This window comes from Pteropus medius, unplaced genomic scaffold (assembly GCF_902729225.1).
Source record: "Pteropus medius unplaced genomic scaffold, Ma_sr-lr_union100, whole genome shotgun sequence".
NCBI lineage: Eukaryota > Metazoa > Chordata > Mammalia > Chiroptera > Pteropodidae > Pteropus > Pteropus medius.
The window spans coordinates 1055147-1081267 of NW_024344561.1; the positions used below are offsets into that span (position 1 = coordinate 1055147).

Consider the following 26121-nt stretch of genomic DNA (forward strand, 5'->3'; position numbering starts at 1 on the left):
CTATCTTGAAGGCAGACAATTTTTATTACTATTAACTAAACCGTAGGATCAGTTTAGATATTTTATTTCCATAGAACACTTTAACAGAAAGATCAGGACCAAATGGGGAAAAATTAACTAGTCTTTTTTTCCCCTCACTTAGGACAAGAGACTCCGAAGTCAAACCAAAGAACCGTAAGTATAGTTAACATGCCTTTGTACTTCATATTGTGAAATTTAATTGTTAAAATAAGTGTTCTGGTAGAAATAATGGATTGGACAGACCATTAGGTAGGTGCATTAAGTATTTATGTAGTATGTACGTGAATTCCATTCGTAGAAAGGTCAGACCACCACAGTCAAAGCTGAGGTCAGCTGACCTTGACCCCAGGTCCTTCTTTAGTGGTGGTCATAACAGCAGACAGTTTCAGGGATGGTTAAGGGGCACTGAATGAACAGCTATGTTCATCACTCATAGCTATGGAGACACCGTGTAACAAATAGCCCCAAAGCTCAGTGGCCTAAGACAGTAAGCATTTATTGAGCTCAGGCGTCTACAGCTGGGTGACTGTCAGCTATCTTTGCCAGGCTTGCCAGGGATGACGGGGCTGACCTGCTTCTGCCACATGATTTGGCCAGCCTGGGTGCAATCTCATGGCAGTGGCAGAGAGTGAGGGCAGAAGTGAAAAGCAGCATTTTTTCAAGGCTTTCTTACATCCAATTGGGTGAAGCAGATTTTGAGACTGAGCCTAATAAGTCTGGGGGTGGGCAGAACCCGGATCTTAGTGGTCGGGGGAGCAGTGAAGATCCCATGTCTGCAGACTGCACGTCAGACCAGCTCTTGCTTACCTGCACAGGGTTGGCGTCGTGGGGGCTGGACGCCTGCTCTGCAGGTAGGATTTCTGTCATGTCACAAGAACTCAGTGGAATCCTGTTATCTGTTTTTCATTTTAAACTACTGGCATCTCATCAACGTTTGTACGAAGTGTTGGTGACATTTCTGAGATAATAAGTTCTGAGGTGATAAATGCCTTTCAGGTTTCCTGCAAAGAAGCCTTGCCTTTCAGACGAGGAAGGCGACCTGTACTCTAACTCGAGGAGGAGACCATGTATAGGTCTTCATTGGGCTGCTTGCAATGGCATTAGACTCCCTGAGCTGACTTGTGGGGATGTGTCTTTTCTTTTGTGACAGGACACCTAAACAGAAATCTAAGGAGGAGCTTGACAGAGAAGCAAGACCAGGAGTTCATGATGAAATGGAGGAAGGAGATGGAAAAGTAATGACTGAATCTTTGTTACTTTACTTTATTCTTATGTTCCCATTTGGTTGGGAGAAATGGCCTGGGGCAGGGCTCTGGGTTTAAATCCAGTCCTACCTACCCGTGGGGCAACTCTGGGCAAATTACCTAGTCACCCTCCTGGGGTCTGGTGGTTGTCACTGCATGTCAGTGCCTGGTACGTAGTGAGTGTTCAGTTGTCTGTCTATCCACAACAGTGAAGCCTGTGTGTGCCTTGACTAAGATGTGTTTGGAACTAGCTCGATTTTTTTCTGAAGGCCCAACGTGTCAACCCAGATACGTGTGTCCTCCATGCCTGTGCTGTTTTATCAATCATTTTCCTAAGTTGAGTCTAGCTCCCTTCACTTCCACCAGCCTCCTCACCTCCAGTTCAGCTAAGTAAACACATTTGAGGGTTTAAGCATTCCACATTGAGAGGGCTGGGCCTGTGTAAAAGTCAGGATGGCAGGGTTATTATCCGCAGGGCTGTCCTGCCATCTGAACTCTGGGTGGAGGATAGATCTGCCCGGGCCGCACCATAGGAACCTTGAGCTCCTTAGGGCAGTTTTGTCCCATCTAAGAGGCTGAACTAGGGTGATCCCACGATTGTCTGTGGGCTTCTGTCTGTTGCGATCTGGAGAGTGGAGCCCGAGGTCACAGAATTCCTGGGTCGTGAGCATTCTCACTTCCAGCCTGGTTGGTGATGGGCGTCTGTTCTCGTCCTGTGGCAGATGACTCTTGGTGTCCTCTCCAGCTTGCTCTAACATCTTATCTCTCACCTTTCCTGTTCAGATATTGGTTACCTTCCTGTCAGCACTTGCCCTTCAGATCTAGAGAGATCTTAGTGGTGTCGTCAGCCACCCATTCTCAGACTGGCAGGAGCTTTAGATCAGATAGCCAGCACTTTTGCCTTTTTGATATTTTTGACTTTTTTTTGATAGATCCATTCGTAGATTTGTTGCTTTACGAAGAAGAGCTATGTTATCAGAACAGTATTTTTTGCCTGAAGGCTCAGAAATTATTAGATTGTCCATATAGAACAAGGAGTTGGTAACATAATTGGGAATTCTTAATTTTCCACAGTAGATTCAAAGTCGTGTCCCCTCTGCCCCCTCCACCCGCCACTATCCCAGTGCCTGTCTGGGTAAAGTCTTCACCTGTGACTAGATGACAGATGGAGCTGTAGGCATTTTGGCCAACATAAGCAAAATTGCTATAATATTCCCTTTTACTCTGAGCTTTTCTGGGACAGGGCTTGGTAAAATATGGCCCGCAGGCCAAATCCAGCCCTCTGCCTGTTTTTCTAAATTAAATTTTATTGGAACACAGCCATGCCTTTTCATTTGTGTATTATTTCTGGTTGCTTTTGCGCTACAGTGGTAGAGTTGAGTAGTAGTGACACAGACCACGTGGTTTGCAAATCTGAAGATGTTTTTTTACTGACCCTTTATAGAAAGTTTGCCAACTCCTGGTCAACTCTTGTTTTTAAGGGATAGGGAGCTGAGTTAAAAATTTGAAGCCTCATCTCTACCCTGAAGATCTGCCTAGATTTTCCTATTCTCTAGTTCCACAGTGCTGCGATCACTAACTGATACTTCGGGTTTGGTCTAGCTCTTTTCTCAGAGGCTAATTTTTCCCCCTTTATATCTCCACCCCTGCTTTCCCCTCTCAGGATGAAAAGAGGCACAGAAGTCAACCCAAAGATCTGTAAGTGGTTAAAATGCTTGCGCTTTTGTGCTGTGCTTTGTGTAATTTTAATTACTGAAATAACTGTTCTAGAGACCTGTGACGATGTAGAGGTTTACACGGAGTTGCTGATGCTATCGGAAGATTGGATTAGTTGGGGCAGGGTTGGATAAGAAGCCAAACTCTGGGCCCTGTACTTTCCTCTTACACTCTGCCACTTCAGCGGAACTCCCGTCACTGCAGTCACTTGTGTCCATTAGCTTCCAGCACTTCTCATCATGCCCCCGACATCTGAGGGGTCACATGGGGCTTCTGAAAGCTTCGTTTCAGGATTACGAGTTAGCAGCGTGCCTTTAGAGCCACCATGACAAGGGGGCTCTCTTTTTTGGATGGGAATAAAGAATCTGTGCCCTAGATGTATTCTGAATATTTTGCTTTTTGATAGGAAGTCATTAGTTTGTCTTTTGATGCATGTTGGCAATATGGTTAGTTTTTCTGCACTAACATTTGGTGTATATTTGTTTAACCAACAGAGCTGCCAAACGGAGACCTGAAGAAAAAGAACCTGAAAGAGTAAAACCACAAGTTTCTGATGAAAGAGATGAAGATGAGAAAGTAAGGCATTGCTTTTTTTAACTTTACCATATTTCATACATTCCATCTGCTGGGATGTTAAAGTGACTTTTTAAAAATTAACTTTGTTTTGGAAATATTCAAGCATACCCAAAATTGAGCAGAATAGGGTAGTAAATTCTCACTTTCTCATTAGCCTTCAATAATTACCGACTTGTGATCAAGTGTTTTAACCAAGCCCTGCTCATCCTCCTTATCCTCCCTTCACCCCTGATGATGAGCAAATCCCAGATATATTACTAAAATATTTACAGAATAACTACTTATAAAAGGAAAGACTCTTAAAATACTGCAGTCCCATCATAACACAATAATATTGAATTCTAGTTTTGCGTTCAGACTTCTGATTGTCTCCATTATGTTCTTATGGTTTGTTGGTTTGTTTGGATCAGAACCCAAACAAAGTCTATACAATATATTTGTGTGATATTTGTCCTAAAGTTTCACCCCTCTCCTCTCCTTTGCAGTATGTGCAAGGAACCGGTTATCTGGAGAGATCCGTATTCTGGATTTTGCCATTTGCATTTGTCTTGCATTTAACATCCCCCTTCAGCCCCGTCTCCCACAGACTGTCGGGTCCAGAGCCTTGACCAGATCCAGGTCTTCTGTTTTCCAGAGGACTTGTGAGGTGGTACCATATGCTTTCCGTTGTATCACACCAGAAGTCACAGTTGTCTCTTTATGGGGTTAAGATTGATGGCTGGGCTCAGGCGCCAGATCCATCCGTTATAAAGTCCCCCTCAGTTTTCGTCTAATGTTTTTAACAGTTACTGCTTAATTCTATTACACTAGGAGTTGCAAAGTAGGATGGTCTAGTTCTGTCGTTTCTTTAATTATCCAAAATAGTTCTAGAAACAATTTCCCCTTAATTTTAGTCTGCTCAGGCTGCTATAAGAAAATACCATAGTCTGGTTTAAACAACAGATATTTATTTTCTTCACAGTTCGGGAGACTGAAAGTCCAAGGTCAAAGTGCCGGCAGGGTTAGTTTCTGGTGAAGCCTTTCTTCCTGACTTGCCAACGGCCACCTAGATGGGTCCTCACGTGGCCTTTCCCTGTGTGAGCACGGAGGGAGAATGAGCTCGGGTGTCCCTTCTAATAAGGACACTAGTGCAATTGGATTAAAGCTCTATCTTATGACCTCATTTATTTAACCTTAGCCACCTCCTTAAGAGCCCCATTCCTGAAGTCATACTCGGGGTTAGGGCTCTAACATACAAATTAGGGGCACACAGTTCAGTCCATAGGATCCCTTCTCAGTTAATTACTTGAGGTACCGCTTGTATAGGAAAGCTAAAGTTTTCTTGCTTTTTGGTCTCTTAATGAGTCTTTTAAGGAAGTTTTTGGTTATAAGAATTTTGATTATAAGACTATATACTGGAGGTGGCTCAGGTCTCACTGGCTTCTTTACCTCTGACTAGGTTTTGTGATAAATACATAGGTTAAATTCTTAACTCCGAAGCATTATCCAGATGTAAAGTATTTTTTACCTTTCTCTTTTGTTTTCTCCATTTAGGAGGAGAAGAGACGCAAAACTACATCCAAAGAACCGTAAGAACTTTATTTTTGTCTTTATACACAGCAGATAGTAAGATAATAGTTCTAGAAAGAAAAAGGGGCTTTTAATGACTTGCCAGACCAGGCTTAGTTTTGAATCTGATCGGGTCTGTGAGCACAGGACCAAGATGCTCCAATTCTGCCATGTGAGGCCGGTCCTCTCTATGTGGTAGAGACACTTGTGACCTAGCACCTTGCCCCTTACGCAGCACCTGGTGTCATGTGTGTTGGGTGGTCTAAGTATAACTTTGGCGGTGGATTCCGATACATTCTGAAATGACTAAAAAAACAAACCATCTTGTGCTTTGTTCCCAGAACTGAGAAAAAAGTGGCTCGAGCCAAAACAGTAGTGTCCTCCAAGGTAAGCTTGCATCCAGGGAGAAAGCTGGTGGCGCAGCACTAATGCGATTGCTCAGAGCTGGCCCTCTGAGCACCATTGTGTCACGCCCCCACAGACCCATCCTCCGCGGTGTGTTCAGTGTGGACAGTACCTGGATGACCCCGAACTGAAGTATGAGCATCACCCCACCGACGCAGTAAGTTTCAGCACCGCCTTCAGCCTTTCGTTCTGCCTCGCGTGCCTCTGCTTATCAGTCTGATGTCTCTCAGGTGGACGAGCCACAGCTGTTGACAAACGAGAGACTGTCCATCTTTGACGCCAATGAATCCGGCTTTGAGAGTTACGAGGCTCTTCCCCAACACAAACTGACGTGCTTCAGGTACTGATATGCCTCTTCATTGTGACAGGGCATCTCCCTAAAGACGCCCAGGGCCTTAGTGTCTTTAGTACCTAACCTGCACCGTGTCTTATGCTGCTAACACGTGATGGATAAAAGCCACACAGCTTGTGAAGTGTAGTAGATCTTTGCTGGGGGTTTTTTTTGGGGGAGGGGGGTTCTTTGGCTGTTAAAACTATGCATGTTAAATCTTCAGTCTGTGCACATCTGGGAGGTCGTTCATTCACATGCGGACCAGCTCTGTCCTAGGAACTGCACTGGGCGTTACGGATATAGCGCCTCAGGTCACTGCTTTCACGGAGGCAGAACGAAAGTTATGCTCGTCAGGTAGTAACAACTATGATAAATGGAAAGCAGAGAGTGGGCGGGAGAAAGAAACTTTAAAATGACGGGAAAGTGACTTGAGCAAAGACCTTAGGGGCATAAGATAGCCAGGGAAAGACATCCCGGGAGGAGTGTGAGCGGCACAGAGGCTCAGCGGTGGACCCTTGTTGGCTGTGGAAGACTTGGGGTTGAGGCTGCTGGGCCGGAGTAGAGGGACTAGGGGGGACAAGTGGTAGTAGATATAGTCAGGGAGCAGGGGCCGGGGAGGCGGCCAGATCCTGCAAGGCTTTGTATGCTGTGGCAATGACTCTAGAATTTTCTCTGGTCGAAAGCCTGTGATGTGCGGACTATACCTTCAGCAAGGCTCAAACAGACCCTTGAGTGAGCAGAGTCCCCATGCTCTTCGGCCTCCACTGTGTAGTCCACTCCCTTACACTGGGGATGCAGTTACTCTGAGGCTTCAATTTGTTTCCTTGGGGAAACAGCTTGGCTCTAGGGGCAGCAGCCCATGTCCTCTCTCAGGCCTCGGCACGTGCAGTTCTCCCTGGAGAAGAACGTTGTGGGGGCAGGTGGATAACCTCAGGAACACCCGTTGTAAGCCTCAGGTAGACTGCACTTTTGAGCAGCTTTGCATACCTGGGCCCCATAGCAGGTTGGGGGGGTTCTTATTTCCTGGGCTAAGACCCCAGTGTGTTTCCTCTGCAGCATTCTTCACACTCCTTGTGGTTGGGTTGGTTGTAGCCTCCTGTCCAACACGATCAGGATTCTGATCCATATTGGGATGCTCTTCATCTACCAATGATCCCTGGAGCCTGACCCAAACCTCTTCCCGATGACATAAGCAAAACATGTTGTGTTGGGGTCACTGGCTTTCACACCCTTGTGCCTCCCTGTGGCATTCCTTGGGACAGAGGCTTGGGGGAGAGCCAGGAGCTGGAGCCTGGGCTACTGTAGCCAGAATGTTGGAGTTGGAATCTCTCGGCTTCCCCCCAGGGATGGAGTCTGTTGTAGACTCACTCCTATAGGGTGGGAAGGTAGCAGCAAGGACACACTTCCCGGGAATAATGTGCCTTTTAGCATCAGGCCATTGAAGCAAGACCGCCTGGGTTGCTTAGGGACTCTGCTCAACTCTAATACATGGGCTGCATGTGGAGGCTGGAAGCAAGTCTCAGGAGCGGTCCATCCTGCAAAGCAGTGGGTCCTGCCCCCTGCCTGGGACTTAGAACTTCTTGATGTCACCTCTACTGAGAGCCGAGAGACAGCTCAGTAGCTTGACCCTGGATCCTCATCTTCTGTGGGTTTGCACTGTCCTCCCCTCCCTTGGTATGGGCCCACCTTTCTCATTGGACTTCAAGTCCTGAGGCAGGTCTGTGACCCAGTTGTCTACCATGCCTGGCACGTAGTAGAGGAGCTCAACTCAAAGTGTTTGTTTTCATTTTTTAAAAAGTTTCTCAAGATTCCAGGATGAGGATTTCTGGCTCCCAAGGCCCCAGGCCATGGGAGTGTGGTGGGAGGTGCTGTTGGGAGACCTGCACAGATCCTGCGTGGCCTACCTGGGGACTGAGGCGTGGCGTGGCATCCAGTGCAGCGGTGTAGTCCTCGAGGCCAGCACAAGCAGGTCCATAAGCAGGACCTCTAATTCATGCTGTTAAGTTTAGTGGCATCCTACTTAATGAGGAACAGCCTAGCGGATATCGGGGAGTGTGTCTGGGCAGGGGGACCGTGGATGTTCTTAAACCTGGGCTCTGCCAGAGGGAAGCAGAGGTCCATCTTTCCCGTGTCCCTGATGGACCTCACTTTTTATGCTATTATACAGTATTTTGTTGTATTAAAATTTTAATTGAGGTTAAACTCGACACAAAACTAACCATATAAGAATTATGAAGAGGTAAGTCCAAAGAAACAAAGCAGATCCGTGGTTGCCAGGGATGGGGAGGGAATAGGGAGTGAGTGCTTAATGGGTATGAGGTTTTATTTGGAGTGATGGAGATGTTTTGAAGCTAGATAGAGGCTGTGGTTGCTCAGCTGTGAGTAGAATGTGTTTAAGAGCCGGTATTTCTCCGTTAGCAATGTACCGAGGGAGGATGTAGCGAGTTGTTCTCTTGTTAGATTTCCCATCATCCCACTGTCAGTCTCACCGATCTCACAGATACTTGTACTCTAGATATATGGGCAGGAGGATCAGGTAGAAGCTGTTTGGGTGAGAAAACACTACTGAGCTGGTGTTCTGGCGACCAGAAAGAACAGTCTAGGACTTGCACATCATCTCGTCACCTTGTGTCTGAACTTGGCTCCATACTGCAACTGGTTAACATACTCTTTGTTGCCCGTCTAGCGTGTACTGTAAACGTGGTCACTTGTGCCCGATCGACACTGGCCTCATTGAGAAGAATGTTGAACTCTTCTTCTCTGGTTCAGCAAAACCAATATATGATGATGATCCATCTCTTGAAGGTAAGTGGAACATTCCAGGTTATATTTGGGAAAGATATTTTAAAAACAAATAGCTTGCCTACAGAGCAATATTCAGAACTATCGCCTCAGAGTTAGGGCTTGAGACTTCGTGCTGTGAACAGCTATGAGCTAACACACTCTGATGGCTCTGATGAGGACTGGCTGGCTTGGCTGATAAGAGATGTCAGCTCAGGTGGGCACTTTAGTGCCACGGGCCCTGCTGGGTTTTTGATGTGAGTCATAGTTCTGAATCCCATTTCCTTTCAAGAAACTTTTTCTTTTCTCTCTCTTAGGTGGTGTTAATGGCAAAAATCTTGGCCCCATAAATGAATGGTGGATCACTGGTTTTGATGGAGGGGAAAAGGCTCTCATTGGCTTCAGCACCTGTAAGTAATGTGGCCATCTGTGGACTCTCCTGGGATCTGAGAAGAACCTTTGCTCCCATCCTCCCAGGGGCTCGGTTGGGCTCTGGGAGTCTCAGTGGGCTCACATGAACACCGCTGCCCGTGTGGGGACATGTACGGTCAGACTGGGATGGACTCTCATATAGTTACAACTGGCCTTGGAACTGGCCTTCCAGTTTTACGAGTAGCTCATATTTTTGCAACTCAAACTCGGAATTTCAAAAACCTAGATGAGCTCAATGTAAGACCCTCAGCCGGTCTCCATTCTCTAGTTGGCTCCGAGAGGCCACTTCTGAATGAGCTGGCTCTGACTGTACTTTAAGTTTTTGACATTTGGGTATGGAATGACTTTTAGACTCCCCATAAGCTTTATAGACTCATCTCTGCCTGTTAGCTGCTATCAGGTTCCAACTGCTTTTTAAAAATATCTCATTTACTCCAGCCTTTGCCGAATACATCCTGATGGATCCCAACCCAGAGTACGCACCAATGTTCAGCGTGATGCAGGAGAAGATCTACATCAGTAAGATAGTCGTCGAGTTCCTGCAGAGCAACCCCGACTCGACCTACGAAGACCTGATCAATAAGATCGAGGTACAAGGTTTAGGTTCTTCGTAATCTGAGATTCACACCTATTTACATGCAGTATAGATATTGCTGGAAAACTCATATCGAGAATCAGCATAACCTGTTCTTCACTTTTATTAGAACAGTTTTTGCTTACGCCTAAGGAATTTCTATTTTTTTTTCTTAAAGACCACTGTTCCTCCTTCGGTGCTCAACCTGAATCGATTCACTGAGGATTCTCTCCTGCGGCATGCTCAGTTCGTGGTGGAACAAGTAGAGAGTTATGATGAGGCTGGGGACAGTGATGAGCAGCCCATCTTCCTGACCCCCTGCATGAGAGACCTGATCAAGTTGGCGGGGGTCACCCTGGGAAAAAGGTAAGGACACGGCAGGAATAAACTGAAGACCTGAGAGCAGAGAAGGCAGTGTCCCGTGCCCTCTCTCCCAGCTGCTCAGAGTGGGACCCTCTCTCCCAGGCGAGCTGAAAGACGTCAGACAATCAGCCATTCCGCCAAGGAGAAGGACAAAGGTCCCACGAAAGCCACCACCACCAAGCTGGTCTACCAGATCTTCGACACTTTCTTCGCAGAGCAAATCGAGAAGGATGACAGAGAAGACAAGGAGAATGCCTTCAAACGCCGGCGGTGTGGTGTCTGCGAGGTAACCTCACCTGGGCCAGGCTCCCCTCACAGTCTGAGCAATTCAGTTCTTTCTCATCTCGTTTGAGATGCTCACTGCTCGGATGTGACCCGTAAAACAAGCTTGGATAAACTTGGTGATCTGGGGGTACCTGCATGCCTCACGGGACAGATTGATAAGACAGCTGTTGAAAAAGGTGTGCTTGGACACTTTACTGTGAATGCCTCTGTCTTATTAAAGAGTCTGGCCTCTTGGGTAGCATTTGCTCTGCCTGCACCTCATGTGTCTGAAGGCCCTGGAGTGCGGATGGAGGCAGTGACCACCCCAGCAGCTGCTTCCTCCAAGGGGAGGACATCCTCCAGGAGCCCGCTTCGTCTGATGCTTTAACTTTCCTGGGAAAACAGGGACTCTGTCCAACTTAGATTGGAGGCCTTAAAAGACCTCTTCTGTGAATTTTTAATGCATTTTTACTTCACTCTGGAGGAACTGATTTCTCTAATGCTATGACCCAGAAATCAGATATATTTTTTTATCTATTTGATTTATTTTGGAATAAAACTTGGATGCAAAAACCAAGTTTTTGCTTTCAGAAGCACCCTGTGTTCACTCTGTCCACTAGTGTTTCCTTTTGTCTTTAGTGGTAGCCCTCTGCAGGGATTTGTATGTCCTCACCATTCTTGTTTTGGTTTTACTTGTTTTATCTAGCATGTCTGTATCCAAGCTTTAAAAAATAACTTTTTAAAATATACATAACTGGTATCTTTTGTAATCATTATGTGTTGAAATAGGTAGATCTAGTTAATTCATTTTGACCGCTCATACTTCATTAGCCCTCGATGGTGGGCAACTTGTTGCTCTTATACACCGGGACTTCTGGGGCTGCTTCTACCTAGAAGTAGAATAGCTGGGGTGTGGGTTAGATGCCTAACTTTAATCTAGAAAACTCCTCTCCAAAGCAGTGTTACTGACGTAAACCCTTTGAGCAGTGTGTTTCCCCACACCTGTCCCAATACCACCTGTATGGCTTTTTAACCTTTGCCATTCTGGAGGATGTGAATGGTATCTTGTTCCTGACCCTCATTTCCTGTACTTCTAACGAGGCTAAATATACAATTTCTAGAGGGTAATTTGCCAAAAAACCACTTACCAACTGTTACTGGTGGCCATTTAATTTACTTTTTAAATACCTTTCAGGTTTGTCAGCAGCCCGAGTGTGGAAAGTGTAAAGCCTGTAAGGATATGGTTAAATTTGGTGGCAGCGGACGGAGCAAACAGGCTTGCCAAGAGAGGAGGTAGGCTTGGCTGACACTTGTTTTCGTAGCAGAGGACAATGCCAGCCGATGGCTGGTATGCTTTGTATGGGACAGCTGGGTGGAGATGTTCAGAGCAGGCTGGATTGCTTTATCCAGCATTGTCAACAGGCCTGTCCCTGTTATCTAAAACAGCCCCATTTGGTTTTACTTATAAAAGGAGGCTTTCTTATACAAGTGACTTTGTAGGTGTCCCAATATGGCCATGAAGGAGGCAGATGATGATGAAGAAGTAGATGACAATATCCCAGAGGTGCCGTCACCCAAAAAAATGCATCAGGGCAAGAAAAAGAAACAGAACAAGAACCGGATCTCTTGGATTGGAGAGGCCGTTAAGGTAATCCTGGATCACCTTACTGTCAGTCTCCCTACTGCCACCCTTGTGAGGAGCGAGTTGCCTCTTGATGTCTCACCACCAGGCCTCTTAAGCAGCCTGGGTCCTGCTTGTTTGCCTTGGGAGACGAGCAGGGCTGGCCGCGAGACTGAGGCCCATGGCCATGCACCAGAAACGTGCTTTTACTTGGGTGCTCAAAGACTCGGTTTTCTTAGGGTTCCCAGCTAGGAATTTGACACAGTTCTAAGGGTGTCAGGGTCCTTCCACTTCAGAGCTTGTTTCGAAGAGAGTTGTCAACACCCCCTCTGGCCTGGGAATGGGTCTTCAGGGCACTAGCAGATCGCCTCCCGGTTGTTCTGTGGCCACCTCCCCATCTAAGGCTCATTTCCTGTACCAAAGCTGGAGAGTGAGTGTCCTCAGCAAGCGTGAGGCCTTGCCCTGCCGTTGGCTGCCCCAGGCCGGGACGGGGCTTAGCCTTGCCCTGTGGCGGTGACACTGAGGCAAGGGACGGACATGCACGTCTGGGCAGGTGGAGAGCTGGAGGGGGTGGGAGGCTCGAGCTGCGAAGCCTTTCTAGAGGAGGTGACATCTGGGCTGAGACCCAGAAGTGGGAGAGGAACCGCCCCACGAAGATCTAGGGAAGGATGGGGGTGGAGGCCCTGAGTGGGGAACCAGCTTTCCTTGTGGGAGGAAAGGAAAGAGGCCTGTGGCTGAGGGAGGAGTCGGGTGGGACGCAGCTGCAGGACCACGGCGAGGAGTGGGGACTGGGCTGTTAACATAGGGTTCTGGATCTGATTTGCTGCTGACAGAGGGTCATGAGTGCCCTCTGCCGCAGGCTTCCCGCCTAGGGAGGTGGATTTCCTGTAGGCTGGTAGAGCTGGTGACTTCTTAATGAAATCATTATAGGTTACACCTTTATGTAAAATAACACCAGCACGCAGGTCAAACCTAGTATGGACCTTCAAACCCATCCCCATCTGAAATAAGCTCTTCGTTTTCAGACCGATGGCAAGAAGAGTTACTATAAGAAGGTGTGCATTGACTCGGAAACGCTGGAAGTGGGGGATTGTGTCTCTGTTATCCCAGATGACTCGTCAAAACCACTGTACTTAGCAAGGTTTGTATCTTTCCCTGTGCTCGACTTCAGCACACACTTCCTCTTGCACAGGTAGGAGATGCCTGTTTTGCAAGAATATAGCAGCAGCAGCTCTGTGCCCTAGACTGAAACAAACACAAAACACAAATTCCCCTAAGTAGACTTAGAGCAGATCTGCTGATCATTAGAACTTTCTTCCTTCCTGCTCGTCTGACTCCAGGGTCACCGCATTGTGGGAGGACAGCATCCAAGGGCAGATGTTTCATGCCCACTGGTTCTGTGCTGGCACAGACACGGTCCTTGGGGCCACGTCGGACCCCCTGGAGCTGTTCCTGGTAGATGAGTGTGAGGACATGCAGCTGTCATACATTCATAGCAAGGTGACAGTCGTCTATAAAGCTCCATCGGAAAACTGGGCCTTGGAGGTGAGTGCCTGTTGCCCAGCGCCTGTCACGTGCCCCTCTCTCACTATGTGGGGTCACGCCTGACACAGCATTCTTGTCCCCAAAGGGGGGCATGGATCCTGAGGCCCTGATGGCAGAGGACGATGGGAAGACCTATTTCTACCAGCTGTGGTACGATCAAGACTATGCACGATTTGAGTCCCCTCCTAACACTCAGCCAACGGAGGACAACAAGTACAAGTGAGTTCCTGGTCTGGGCCCTGGTGCTGTCCCTTTCTCGGGGAGGACCTCGTACTTCTCTCTGAATCACTAGCTTTTCACATGTTTCCATCTGCTGGATTTGTTTCCCTGACACCATCTGATTGTTCTCTTTGCTAACTGAAGGCCAGCCTGGATTCGTTGCAGTGGCTGTAAATGTGTGGACAGCCTGGGCTTGGAGTTCCCTTTATGAGAAGCTCCCATGTCCAGGAGCGGGATTTATTCCATTTTCAGCCTTTTTGCATGTTCCTCAGCATCTGTCCCACAGATTTCACGTGTTTTCTTTAGTTTCTTAGGTATCTTCTCATACGTGAGATCTTTGATTACATTTTATGCCAACTGGTGGGTGACTGCTCTTAGGGAGTCTTGGTTTTGCTTTGTTCTGTTTTAATGTTTAGTGCCCCATGACTTTTTCTTTAACCGCTGTACTTCATTTGTTTTGACCGGAAGTGGTGCCATTGTCTCCAGAGCAGCAGTGAGGCTGAGGGGGTGAAGTCTGGAAGGGCTAACTTAAATGCTTCTATGCTTTATCAGTTGGCCTGGTGTTGCCTTTTGACTTGATCTCCATATTTAAGGCTGTCTCCAACTCTCCTTTAAGGAATAGTGTTAAACTCTTCCAAATACCTCTTCTGCCTTTATAGAGATTTTTAGTATGAGCCTCCTGATTTTTTGAGTTCCTAACTGAATCACTCTTTGTATTCTTGCTTCTGGCGTATTCCTCACCATATTCTACATTGTTCGTTGATGTCTTAGGGTTTTTATAGTAAATACTCAAAAGTGGGATTGGCTTGGCATTTTCTTGCATTGTATATATCTTTGGGCTGTGGTCCCAAATAACTATTTTCAGAGTGTGAACATAAAGTACAGAAAAGCCACTTCCTTCAAACATTTGCAGGTGTTTTCTCTTGGTCGCTAGGGTCTCTGCGTTGAGCCAGCAGCTGATACTGCGGTCACTACCTGCTGCCTCAGGGCCTTTTGGTTTCTGTCCTTCACTCCTTCAGGTTCTGCGTAAGTTGTGCCCGTCTGGCTGAAGTGAGGCAGAAGGAATTTCCCAGGGTCATGGAGCAGCTGGAGGACTTGGATGGCCGGGTTCTCTACAGCTCAGCCACCAAGGATGGTGTCCAGTATCGAGTGGGAGACGGCGTGTACCTCCTCCCGGAGGCCTTCACATTCAAGTGAGCGCCCCCTTTGCCCAGGTCAGGGCCAAGATCTCTGGGCCAGTAGAGGGTTGGCTTTGGAATGTCCCCTGACTCTGCACCCCTAGTACCAGCTTCTGCCCGAGCCATCACATTGGCATCTGTGGCGATCAGACAGTGTCCAGCTGTCCAGTGCACAGTGACTACGATTCTGTGGCAGAGTGAAGCTGTGAGTCTGTGAAAGAACTCTGCTGGCTCAGAGACAGCTCCAGCGTCAGTGGTGAGCCCTGCCCAGCTCTGCCTCTGACCAGCTTGTGAGGCGCTGGGCCAGAGACCTCCTCTTCTCAGTCCCCCTCTGTTAGATGGGGAGAGGAGTATCTCACCTGCCGGGCCTATAAGGATTAAGTGAGTTAAAGAGACGTGCTTAGCACAGTGCCTGGCTTAGGGTGAAGACTGAATGAATATGACTTACCTCTTGGTAAATGGGAAATGCATCAAAGACTACTTTGCATATCAGAGGGCTGAGGCTCTTCCGGGAAAGATCAAAGCCACAGATATTTTCCACACTTGATCCATATTTTCCACACTTGATCCATTCTTTGTTCGTTGTAAGAACTAGTACGTGGTTGGGTTTACAACCAACATCTCCCAATGCAGTTCAGTTTCCCGGCTTGCAATTCCATTTTCCCGGAGTTCCAGTTGGACCTCATTCCTTAGCCTCAGTTCAGTTACTGTGAATTACAAAACAGGGAGGGCAGGGCCCTTTTAGCCCAGGAGTCTGTGCGTCACCCGTCACCCGCTCCAGCACAGGTTGTCCTTGACGTGAGGGGGAGGGGCAGTGCTGTTTATCAGCTTTTCCTGGTGCAGCAGAAGCATCAACACAGGTGTGCATAGTAGCCTTTTGAGCCTGTTAGACTCTTAAGGGGGCCTAGTGGATAAGAACTGTGGCTGCCGCCTTCCCAAATGGCAGTCTTGAGAGAGCACAGCCCGGCCATCCTGGCAGCCATATCAGATGATTGGTTTTACCACAGTAGTTGTGCCAAAGTCGGCTTGCTCAGACTGCCAGTCTCTTCCCCATGCCTTCTCCAGCATCACCCTAGGTCAGCACCTCAGTCTGGAGCGTGTGGGTTATGCCATGGTAATAACCCCAAACTGCGGTTTACTTCTTGCCTGCATTGTGTGTCTGTCATGGTTCAGTAGGGCTCTGGGCTTGTTGTGTCACTCAGGGATCTGAGCTGCCAGAGTTTCTGCCTTCTCAAAAGCTGCCAATCTCAGAGGCCAGGGAAGGCACACTGGAGGCTCTTCTGGAGGTTACATGCTCTCCCCTAGAAGTGCTTGTGTGTCACTCCTGCCCATACTTGTTCAGGAGAACAAGTCACATAGCAAGAATTGCAGTCCTACCATGTAGCGCGGAGAGCTGAGAATATTCTAACAGCGTTGGCGAGTGCCATGGCCAACAGATGGAAGATGCTTATTTTGAACAGTGGATGAAATTTAGTCTTTCTCTAAATCTTTTCTAAGGGCACTTAGCTGCACTAGTTTATAAGGTGCTTGAATTTCAGTGGCTATTGTCACTGGTCAGTCACGCTGAATTACCTACTTTTTAAGGTTTAATGTCTACACATAACATTTGCTTCTCTGCAGCATCAAACTGTCCAGTCCTGTGAAACGCCCACGGAAGGAGCCCGTGGATGAAGACCTGTATCCGGAACACTACAGGAAGTACTCTGACTACATCAAAGGCAGCAACCTGGACGCCCCTGAGCCATACCGAATTGGCCGCATCAAAGAGATCTTCTGTGTCAAGAAGAGCAACGGAAAGCCTAATGAGACAGATGTCAAGATCAGACTGAACAAGTTCTACAGGTCAGTGACGGCCTCTGCGCTTCCAGAAGGCTCTGCCTGAAACGGAGTTGTAACATAATATACACAGCAGTGTTTTAAGAGTTAGTAGAGGTAGCTGTTTTTCAAAATGTTTTGGATGACCTGGTGGGTGCTGACAGTGACTTGAATTATATTTCATAGACTTGCTTTTAGATCTTTGTTTTAAAGCTGCTGAGTTTGCTCCAAAAGAAATCCTTAAGCTAAAGTCCAGGGTGTGACAAAGGCAGGTGTGGAATGTCCTGCGTTCTGCCTGAGGCACCCGCAGAGAACCTCCAGTCCTATTTATGACTGTTTGACCGCTCCCTTTGTCCCTCCCTGCGCTCCTCTTCCTGTTTTCTTTCTAGGCCTTTCTTCCTGTTTTAGGGGTTTCTCTCTCTGTACTTTTCCCAAGGTCTTGGCTGCACCTAGTCTTTTCTGGGATCCTAGTAACTGGTAATTGTTAGGAGCCGACCTGAAACTAAGCCATATAGATAATTATAACGTTGCTTCACCTCTTGGCCAACGTATATCAAAGACTTTCTTGAAGTCTTTGTAATAATCAGTCTTAAAAGTGAGAAAGGAAGGGGAAGTTTGGCTGGTATAGGTGAGAGAAAGAAGCTGTAGACGTGCTTCTTAGCGGGAGACAGGCAGCCGCTGTCCTGACACAGGGCTGGTCTGTTTGGGCTGCAGTTGAGGGCATGAAGAGCAAGCAGACCATTTAACAAACTGAACTACTTTTAGGTTTAATGTTCAGTTATGCATAACGGTTGCTTCTTTGCGGCATCAAGCTGTCCAGTCCCATGAAAGGCCCATGAAAGGAGCATTTGTTACAAAGAATCTACTCGGTTTTTAGTGTTTAGTGCCAAGTAAGGAAGATAGTAATCAAGCTGACCTGATTGCGGGGCTTGCGGTCTTTACTCATAAATTCTCAGAGCACCCCCAAGAATGCGGTGCCATTTAATTCATCGTCAGTTCACAGCAAAAGAATTGCTGACAAAGACCCTTGCGCTCACAGGCCAGAGAACACGCATAAGTCCACCCCGGCGAGTTACCACGCAGACATCAACCTGCTTTACTGGAGTGACGAGGAGGCCGTGGTGGATTTCAAGGCTGTGCAGGGCCGCTGCACCGTGGAGTACGGGGAGGACCTGCCCGAGTGCCTGCAGGATTTCTCCGCTGGGGGCCCAGACCGCTTCTACTTCCTTGAGGTGGCACTCTGGGCTTACTGGAGGGAGGGACTTCATGCCACACTCATGGCCCCCCGAGAAAGCAGTTTAGTTACCCAGAGTGCAAATCTGCAAGGTTCAAGTCTGTAACTTTATATTTTTGGCTTTTTAAAAAGTACAATAAGTATATTTGAGTGTCCTAATGTAACTAAAATTTACTTAAAGACTGTTGGGTGGCCCCTGCTAGCCTGCCCAGTACCTTAGGGTAAGTTAGGGAGAGGGGCCCCTTCCCCAGGGGCCCTTCCTCAGTACCTTCAGCCAGGCCTCAGTGTCCAGGCCGGGGTCACACATACCATGCAGCTGGCCCTGGTTATCGAGAAAAGATCTAGGAGTCTGTTGACTAAGCTAATCACTTTTAAGTTGAGCGTGGGCTTTCCGTATTGGTTCATCTTATAAGGGCACGTGCCCGCGTTTCCCCAGGTGCCGGAGCGGGCAGCTTCATCAGACAGCAGTCTCTTGGTATAACGCTTTGGCCTATTTTTAGGAATGAGTAGTCCAGGCACTTATAATAGCTAGAATCTCAATGTCAGCCACATAAAGTATTTGTACTAATATAATTTTTTTATTTCTGGTATAGTAAAATTAAAGTACTCTTCTTGATGGCTAATTGCTTATGGCCATATTCAAGGAGAAATTAAGTGGATCTTTATCAAATTAACTTGTTAGGGAACCAGTGCATTTCTCTGCCAGACTATTGTGGTTCTTCCCTTCTCAGGCCTATAATGCCAAGAGCAAAAGCTTTGAAGATCCTCCTAACCATGCTCGTAGCCCTGGAAATAAAGGGAAAGGGAAGGGAAAAGGTATGTTATTCCATAGGGTTCTTTTCAAGTCCATCTTCTATAACTCAGGATACATATGATCAGTGTAAAAGAACAGCCTCTGGTGTTACCGCATTTTGTGTGTTAACAACTTATAACGAGGCTATCCCTGAATCAATAAGATATCTGAAGAGAGTAAGTCACAGCCCTGATTTAATTTGTGGCCTGTCTCTTCCAGGGAAAGGCAAGGCAAAGTCTCAGACATGTGAGCCAAGCGAACCTGAGACAGAAATTCAGCTGCCAAAACTGCGGACCCTGGATGTGTTTTCTGGCTGTGGGGGATTGTCAGAAGGATTCCACCAAGCAGGTAAAAGCCAGCAGGTTTTGTCTGCACAGCCAGTAAAACTGGACTGGGCACATCCCACCTGGGAAGAGCTTTCTGGCTCTGGTCACTCTTCTGACCCAAGAGTCATTCCAGGGAGTTCAAAGCCTATCTTTGTCCTCGTGTCTGCCAGGCATCTCAGAAACGCTGTGGGCCATCGAGATGTGGGACCCTGCAGCGCAGGCCTTCCGGCTGAACAACCCTGGCTCCACGGTGTTCACGGAGGACTGCAACATCCTGCTGAAGCTGGTCATGGCCGGGGAGGTGACCAACTCCCGTGGCCAGAAGCTGCCCCAGAAGGGAGATGTGGAGATGCTGTGCGGCGGGCCGCCCTGCCAAGGTTTCAGCGGCATGAACCGCTTCAATTCGCGTACCTACTCCAAGTTCAAGAACTCTTTGGTGGTCTCCTTCCTCAGGTAAGCAGAGCAGAGGCCCTCCTGTGTTCAGTGCTGCCTTTGGGTGACTGGACAGCCCATAGGGCTGCGACACTGGCTGTGCCAGGGTGAGCAGTAACTGCTCTAGCTTTCACAGCTGCTGAAGGCCATGTGTCTAGGTGAGACACCCAGCCTTTGCCTTCAGGAAATTCACAGCTCACTCTCCTCTGAGGACAGGCATCAAAAGTTGGGAGGTGCAAATTCTCAACAGCCCAGTGTCAAGCCTTTGGGAATGGCTTCTGGGAGCAGATCTCTTCCCTGGGTTCAAGCAACGACTCTTGTCTCTCCCGCCTCCACAGTTACTGTGACTACTACCGGCCGCGGTACTTCCTCCTGGAGAATGTCAGGAACTTTGTCTCCTTCAAGCGCTCCATGGTCCTGAAGCTCACTCTCCGCTGCCTGGTCCGCATGGGCTATCAGTGCACCTTTGGCGTGTTGCAGGTGGGGCTCCCAGAGAACGGGCCAAAGTGGGCAGATGGCTATGGATGGGAGGGGGCAGCGGACCCTGGACTGTAGCAAACTTGTCTCCAACCAAAAGTAAGCTTCAAGGGGACAGGCCTTAGCGTGGTAACTTGCGATGCTGGCCAGGGTGAAGCAGTGGCCCCCGGAGCCCACACTCACAGCTGTGAAGCTCATAGCGTTTAGATCCGAAAGCTCAGAGCCACTTTCCAGCAAGTCCACCTCTCAGGGTCTTCTCGAGCTGCATCCTCTCGGGTGCCTGAGGAAAGGCTGCGTGCAAGGGGGTTCTTGACCGTGTTTCCAGCTCACTTCCCTCAATGGATAATGGTGGTGGCCGAGTACTGTGCTCTAAGCAGTATCTAGATCTCCACAGAGGGGCGGGTGAGGCCAGGTTGGCAGAACGACTCAGACCAAACCGTTACAGAGCAGTGAAACAGGTGTTTCCTCGGGGTGAATGCTCGTGCACGCGAATACCTAGAGAGTGCAGAGGGTTGCATTCTAGGTAGTGGCTACCAGAGGCTCTTTCTGCAGTGACAGCGATTCGGAGTGACCCAGAGAGAGTAGGCCTTATCTGGAAATAGCCACTCTGTATAACCACCCAGTAATTGTTGGTGTAACTACACTGAAATAACTGTTAAAGCGGGAGGGAAGGTTGGCTGCAAAGCTGAGTCTGTGCGGGTAAGCGAGTGCCGGGGTGGCATGGCCCCCCAGTTCAGCCTTTGGTATCTGGTTCTACTTTGTCATGTTGGGAGGAAACCTGGGTTGATTAGGGGTTCCCAGGTGAGCTCTGCACCAGCCAGCCTCTCAATGAAGGGGGCACCCTGACCCTGAACCTTAGTCTAGCAGTTGGAGGTACCCGTTTACCTTATGTATGTGGCTGTCTCATGCACAGGCTGGTCAGTACGGTGTGGCCCAGACACGGAGGCGGGCCATCATCCTGGCCGCAGCCCCTGGGGAGAAGCTCCCTCTGTTCCCAGAGCCACTGCACGTGTTCGCGCCCCGGGCCTGCCAGTTGAGCGTCGTGGTGGATGACAAGAAGTTTGTCAGCAACATAACCAGGTAGGACCCCCAGTATGACTTGCTGTGTCAGCACCTGTGAGCGTTATCCTGGGAGGTTTGGCACTGGCATTCTGCCACCTCCGGTCTTGAGTCCTGACCCCTGAGTAAGCACTGCATACAGAGCAGTGGCCAGGCGCCTGGCTGCTGTCATGAGCAAAGCTCACACCGTAGCCTGTCTCCTTCCTGGAGGGAGTCTAAGAAGAATGAGGCCCATGTGACTCAGGTGGACCTTTGACCGCTCAGTTGGGTTGTCCTCTCTGGATAAGAGTGCCAGCAGTCGGGATGGCACTGTGACACAAGGGACAGCAACAGTGTGCATCCTCAGAGATGTCAACTGTCTCCATGCTCTGTTACAGGCTGAGCTCAGGTCCATTCCGAACCATCACTGTGCGTGACACGATGTCTGACCTCCCTGAGATCCGGAACGGGGCTTCGGCGCTGGAGATCTCGTACAACGGGGAGCCTCAGTCCTGGTTCCAGAGGCAGCTCCGGGGCTCGCAGTACCAGCCCATCCTCAGGGACCACATCTGTAAGGTAACATCGCCTGACAGAGGGACCTCTTTTCCAGCTACTTCATGAGAACAACGGCCCCCATCCAGCCTTTGCTCTGCTCTGGGCGCCTAACCCAAACCATCGTCATCTGAGTGGCTCCCAGCCTCGCCTCCTCACTACCTCCCGCTTCTGTTCTTGCCCCCACCGCCTGTGCCCCCCACAGTAGGACACAGTCACAGAACGCATCAGTCAGACCTTTTGCTCCTCCTGGAATAGGCCTGGAATAGGCCTGGAATGGTGTGTCTGGTCACTGCCTGTTTCTGACTGACCTCTGTCACCACTCCTGCTTTCTGTGTTGTCCTTAGTATGCCAAACTTGGCTCTTGGTGCCCCCAGCCCCAGCTCCTTTTCATACTGCATGCTTGCCCTAAGCCATCCCTTCACCTGTTCCCCCCCATTATTCCACGTCCCTGATGTGTCTTCATTGCACTTGTATGACCCCAAGTTGTCCATTTGGGTAACTGTCCCAATGATATAAGCCTCTTGGGAGTTCCTGGTCACCGTGGTGTTCCTAGTGCCTAGAACGGTGTTGCCCAGCCCACTGCGGTTGCTCAGGTGCTCTGAGCTGGGTGACAGCTGGCCTTGTTGCACTCTTCTAGGACATGAGCGCGCTGGTGGCCGCCCGCATGCGACACATCCCCCTGGCACCGGGCTCAGACTGGCGTGACCTGCCCAACATCGAGGTGCGACTCTCCGATGGCACCATGGCCCGGAAGCTGCGGTACACCTACCACGACAAGAAGAACGGCTGCAGTAGCACAGGGGCCCTCCGTGGGGTCTGCTCCTGTGTGGAAGGTAGGGCCCCTGTTTGTGCCCTTGGCACGGCTTCCCTGGTCATCGGGAAGCCCAGCCCCAACAGGCTTCGATTACCCACAGCAGTCCAGTGGGGAAGGAGCACTATTTGCTGGGGCTTCCCACCGGGACATACTGGCTGCTGCCACTCACCCAGAGGCCCTGGGCAGGGCACACATGCCGTGCCCGGGGAAAGGGGACTGGCTGTCATCCGCTCTGTCCCTGGATGGCTCCGCACGCTCTGGGTTCCCTCCCGGCCGCCCTCCTGTTCTGTAACCACAGCCTCACCCTCTCTTCCAGCAAGTAAAGCCTGTGATTCCACGGCCAGGCAGTTCAACACCCTCATCCCCTGGTGCTTGCCCCACACGGGGAACAGGCACAACCATTGGGCTGGCCTCTACGGGCGACTCGAGTGGGACGGCTTCTTCAGCACGACTGTCACCAACCCTGAGCCCATGGGCAAGCAGGTAGGTCAGGGGACCAGGATCAGGCCTGGGAGAGGACAAAGGCGCGGACTTCGTAGGCTGCGGCTAGTGCGTCAGAAGCTGCTCCCCTCACCTCTGGTCTCAGGCTGGCAGAGACGGGCTCCCTCGCTGAGGCCTGAGGCTGAGCTCCTTGCGGTTTCCCTCGGGTGGCGAGTCCGTCCCAGCCCCACCATGCCTCTCGCCCCCAGGGTCGCGTGCTCCACCCCGAGCAGCACCGCGTCGTGAGCGTTCGTGAGTGCGCCCGCTCCCAGGGCTTCCCAGACACCTACAGGCTATTCGGCAACATCCTGGACAAGCACCGGCAGGTCGGTGGAATGGAGCCAACCACTTCTCTGGCCTTGAGCTGGGGCCGACTGGAGGGAGGCCCCCCTGTGCCTGGCTAGGGCAGAGAGTTCAACGGCGAGCGTGGCTCCCACGGTCACTTCTAAGGGTGTCTGACTGGCTTCAGCTCTCCCATCAGAGGGATGGCCAGGACAGGGGTCTTTGTCCCTGGGCCTAGAGTACTCACGAGTCAGCCCATCACTAAGCACGTTGGTTGCCAATTTCAGCTGTGAGGCATATTTCTCCCAAAGGAAACTTCTAGCATAGAACTTCAGGGAGGGAGCAGACTAAATGCGGTAGTAGAGGTGAAGTGAGCCAGCATTCCTCACTACTTCTCGGGGTATTGGAGTGGCTCTTTTTCTGTTAGTGTACTTTTTTTAAAGTTAGAGTTGACGTTCAGAGTTTTGTTAGTTTCCAGTGTACAGCATAGTGCTTAGACATTCATATAACTTACAGAGTGATCCCTTCGATTAGCACCCACCTAGTGCTGTACATAGTTATTTACAGTATCATGGACTATATTCCCTGTGCTGGATCTCACATCGCTGTGACTATTTTGTAACTACCAAATTGTAGTTAATCCCTTCACCTTTTTCACCCAGCCCCCCAAACCCCCTCCCATCTATCAACCACTAGTTTGTTCTCTCTGAGTCCGTTTTCATTTTGTTCATTTGTTCTTTATAGATTCCACATATAAGTGAAATCATATGGTGTTTGTCTTTCTTTGTTTAACTCATTTCAGATTAGCTTCTTAAATGATTATTTCATCTAAGTAATGCATGCATATGGCTTAAAAAGCCACCAGTGCCTGGGGGTCATAGCAGAAACTTCGTTTTACCCCTCGCCTCTGGCCCTGTTCTCTGGAAGCAGCCACTAGCTGGAAGTGAAGCATGGTGTCTTCCGTATCTGGATATTAGACTTTTTCAAAAACCTTTAAAGGCCCCCTTCTCTGTGGGTGGTTCTCCACAAGTGGATCGGACGATGGGCTGATTGGCAGGTCTGAGGGCTATCCTGATGGAGGGGCTTCAGGGACCCGTGTGAGCATGAGACCAGGGGCCCAGTGTCCTGATCGTTGTGCTGAGTGGAGGCCGGTGCTAACCCTAGCTGTGCCAAACCAGGCTTTCCCCTCCTCCCCTTCTGCAGGTGGGCAATGCTGTGCCACCCCCGCTGGCCAAAGCCATTGGCTTGGAGATCAAGCGCTGTATGCTGGCCAAAGCCCGAGAGAGTGCCTCAGGTATGGCGGGGGTGGCCGGGCTGGGGGCTCGGGGGCCACGCACGCTCCCGGGTGGCTTCACTTCTCTGTGGGCTGCCATGAGAGGCGTTGCACGTCAAGTGCTTAGAATGGGCACCCAGCACTCACTTCTCTGTCCTGCCGGCTGAGCCTGGCTCAGCTGGGCTTGCTCAGCCTCTAATCCAGGCAGTCTGGAAACTTCTAGGGGCCACCTTTGGGCAGCACTCCTGTTCCCCGAGTGTCCATTCAGAGCTGCCACAGGTTCTCTTACGGTCGGCCATTAACACCGACGTGGGGGCGTTAAGGTAGTTAGTTCTGGACTTGGCATGTTTGTTTTGCTGCCTGCTGTGTGATGCTGTGTATGTGCCCTGCAATGACTTTCCCTTTTCTTTCTCTTCAGTTAAAATCAAGGAGGATAAAGCTACCAAGGACTAGTTTCGCCCTCTCGTCGCCCTTGTTTCTGGCACCAGGGATCCCCAACGTGCACTGATGTTGTATTTTTAACATGTCAAAATCTGTCAGTTCAGATGTGTTGTACACGGTGTTTGTGGCCTTGGCTGACATGAAGCTGTTTTGTGAGGTTTGCTTATCAACTAATGACTTAGTGATCAAATTGTGCAGTACTTTGTGCATTCTGGATTTTAAAAGTTTTTTATTATGCATTATATCAAATCTACCACTGTATGAGTGGAAATTAAGACTTTATGTAGTTTTTATATGTTGTAATATTTCTTCAAATAAATCTCTCCTATAAATCACCTTGGGTGGTGACTCATGACTGAAAAGGGGCTTCTGGGTGAGGCTGGATGAGAATGGGCTCCTCAGTGCTAAAGGGGACCCCACAGGGGCATTTGTCTGGAGTTAGATCATTCCATGTGTCCCGTGCATGTTTCGGGGTGAGGATTAAACTGTGTGACACAGCTCTGGCCAATGAGATACAAGTAGAACTTGCTAGTGTGGCTTCCAGGAAAGTTTTCTAAAGAAGTAGTCTTAGTTGGCCTTCCCCACGGTCTCATACCCCTTCTTTGGAGTGTTCTGTGATGCCTGGTGGTACAGCAGCCATCTTGTGACTGACGACAGAAGCTCCTTACAGTGGATAGCGGAGCAAGGAGAGAGGACTTGGTCCTGCACCCCAGACACACCCCTTACTTGCTTAAGAATGTTAGGTGGGCTTTCTGCATCTTAAGTCTAATTCAATCCTACTGGATTCTAAGATGAACAAAACTTGTTTGGTTTATTTTTGGGAAAGGACTTGCTGTAAAATGCCAACAAAGCAGAAGCAAAGAAGTGTCAGTCACCAGCACCCACAACCCAGCGGGCCACTATTAGGATGTTAAGTAACACCTGCTCCACCACCTGTATCCTTACTTTCACAAAAAGTGCACTCAGTGGCACTTCACCTGTAACTTTCTATTCAATGAGTCCCAGATGTTTTAGTCATAAGACTAAAGGACTAAATATAATTCAAATGCAAAATTTAAGTTTTTTCATAAGTAGTCAGGTGTTTGCCTCTTCTTGCTGTTATAAGCAGCTCTGCACTGAACATCCTGTCCTATATGTTCTATCTCCTTTAGGGAAATATCGAGAGGTTCTGGGATCATTGGGTATAAAAGTTTTCCTATTTCCATTCCAGAACATGTGGCTGGCCCACCTCCCTGGAGAGGCTTTAGCGCTGCCCCCTCTAACATGTGGACTTTTTTAGCTTGCCTTGGCTTTTTGCCTCTTTAGTCCTTGTCAATGGAATAGTGAAAGTCTTGCGAGCATTT

The 26121-nt window shown here is 49.1% G+C and overlaps 1 protein-coding gene across 2 annotated transcripts in view; it reads left to right on the top strand.

The window, feature by feature from the left end:
- Nucleotides 1-25113, top strand: part of DNMT1 (DNA methyltransferase 1) — a 38899-nt gene extending 13786 nt beyond the window's left edge. Inside the window, exons 9-40 of one of the 2 annotated variants that reach the window (XM_039873249.1) lie at nt 143-174; nt 1172-1256; nt 2929-2963; nt 3476-3557; nt 5091-5125; nt 5447-5492; nt 5587-5667; nt 5741-5850; nt 8528-8646; nt 8940-9032; nt 9493-9644; nt 9807-9994; nt 10094-10277; nt 11451-11548; nt 11756-11903; nt 12902-13017; nt 13217-13421; nt 13507-13640; nt 14660-14833; nt 16439-16660; nt 17673-17865; nt 18599-18683; nt 18880-19008; nt 19157-19439; nt 19757-19898; nt 20809-20975; nt 21332-21509; nt 22126-22321; nt 22619-22785; nt 22992-23108; nt 24268-24358; nt 24756-25113. In XM_039873249.1, the coding sequence (XP_039729183.1) occupies nt 143-174; nt 1172-1256; nt 2929-2963; nt 3476-3557; nt 5091-5125; nt 5447-5492; nt 5587-5667; nt 5741-5850; nt 8528-8646; nt 8940-9032; nt 9493-9644; nt 9807-9994; nt 10094-10277; nt 11451-11548; nt 11756-11903; nt 12902-13017; nt 13217-13421; nt 13507-13640; nt 14660-14833; nt 16439-16660; nt 17673-17865; nt 18599-18683; nt 18880-19008; nt 19157-19439; nt 19757-19898; nt 20809-20975; nt 21332-21509; nt 22126-22321; nt 22619-22785; nt 22992-23108; nt 24268-24358; nt 24756-24790 (4122 nt within the window). In that variant the 3' untranslated portion in view covers nt 24791-25113. The remainder of the gene's footprint in view (nt 1-142; nt 175-1171; nt 1257-2928; nt 2964-3475; nt 3558-5090; nt 5126-5446; nt 5493-5586; nt 5668-5740; nt 5851-8527; nt 8647-8939; nt 9033-9492; nt 9645-9806; nt 9995-10093; nt 10278-11450; nt 11549-11755; nt 11904-12901; nt 13018-13216; nt 13422-13506; nt 13641-14659; nt 14834-16438; nt 16661-17672; nt 17866-18598; nt 18684-18879; nt 19009-19156; nt 19440-19756; nt 19899-20808; nt 20976-21331; nt 21510-22125; nt 22322-22618; nt 22786-22991; nt 23109-24267; nt 24359-24755) is intronic. The other variant, XM_039873250.1, reaches the window with a different exon arrangement.
- The last annotated feature ends 1008 nt before the right edge of the window (nt 25114-26121 follow it).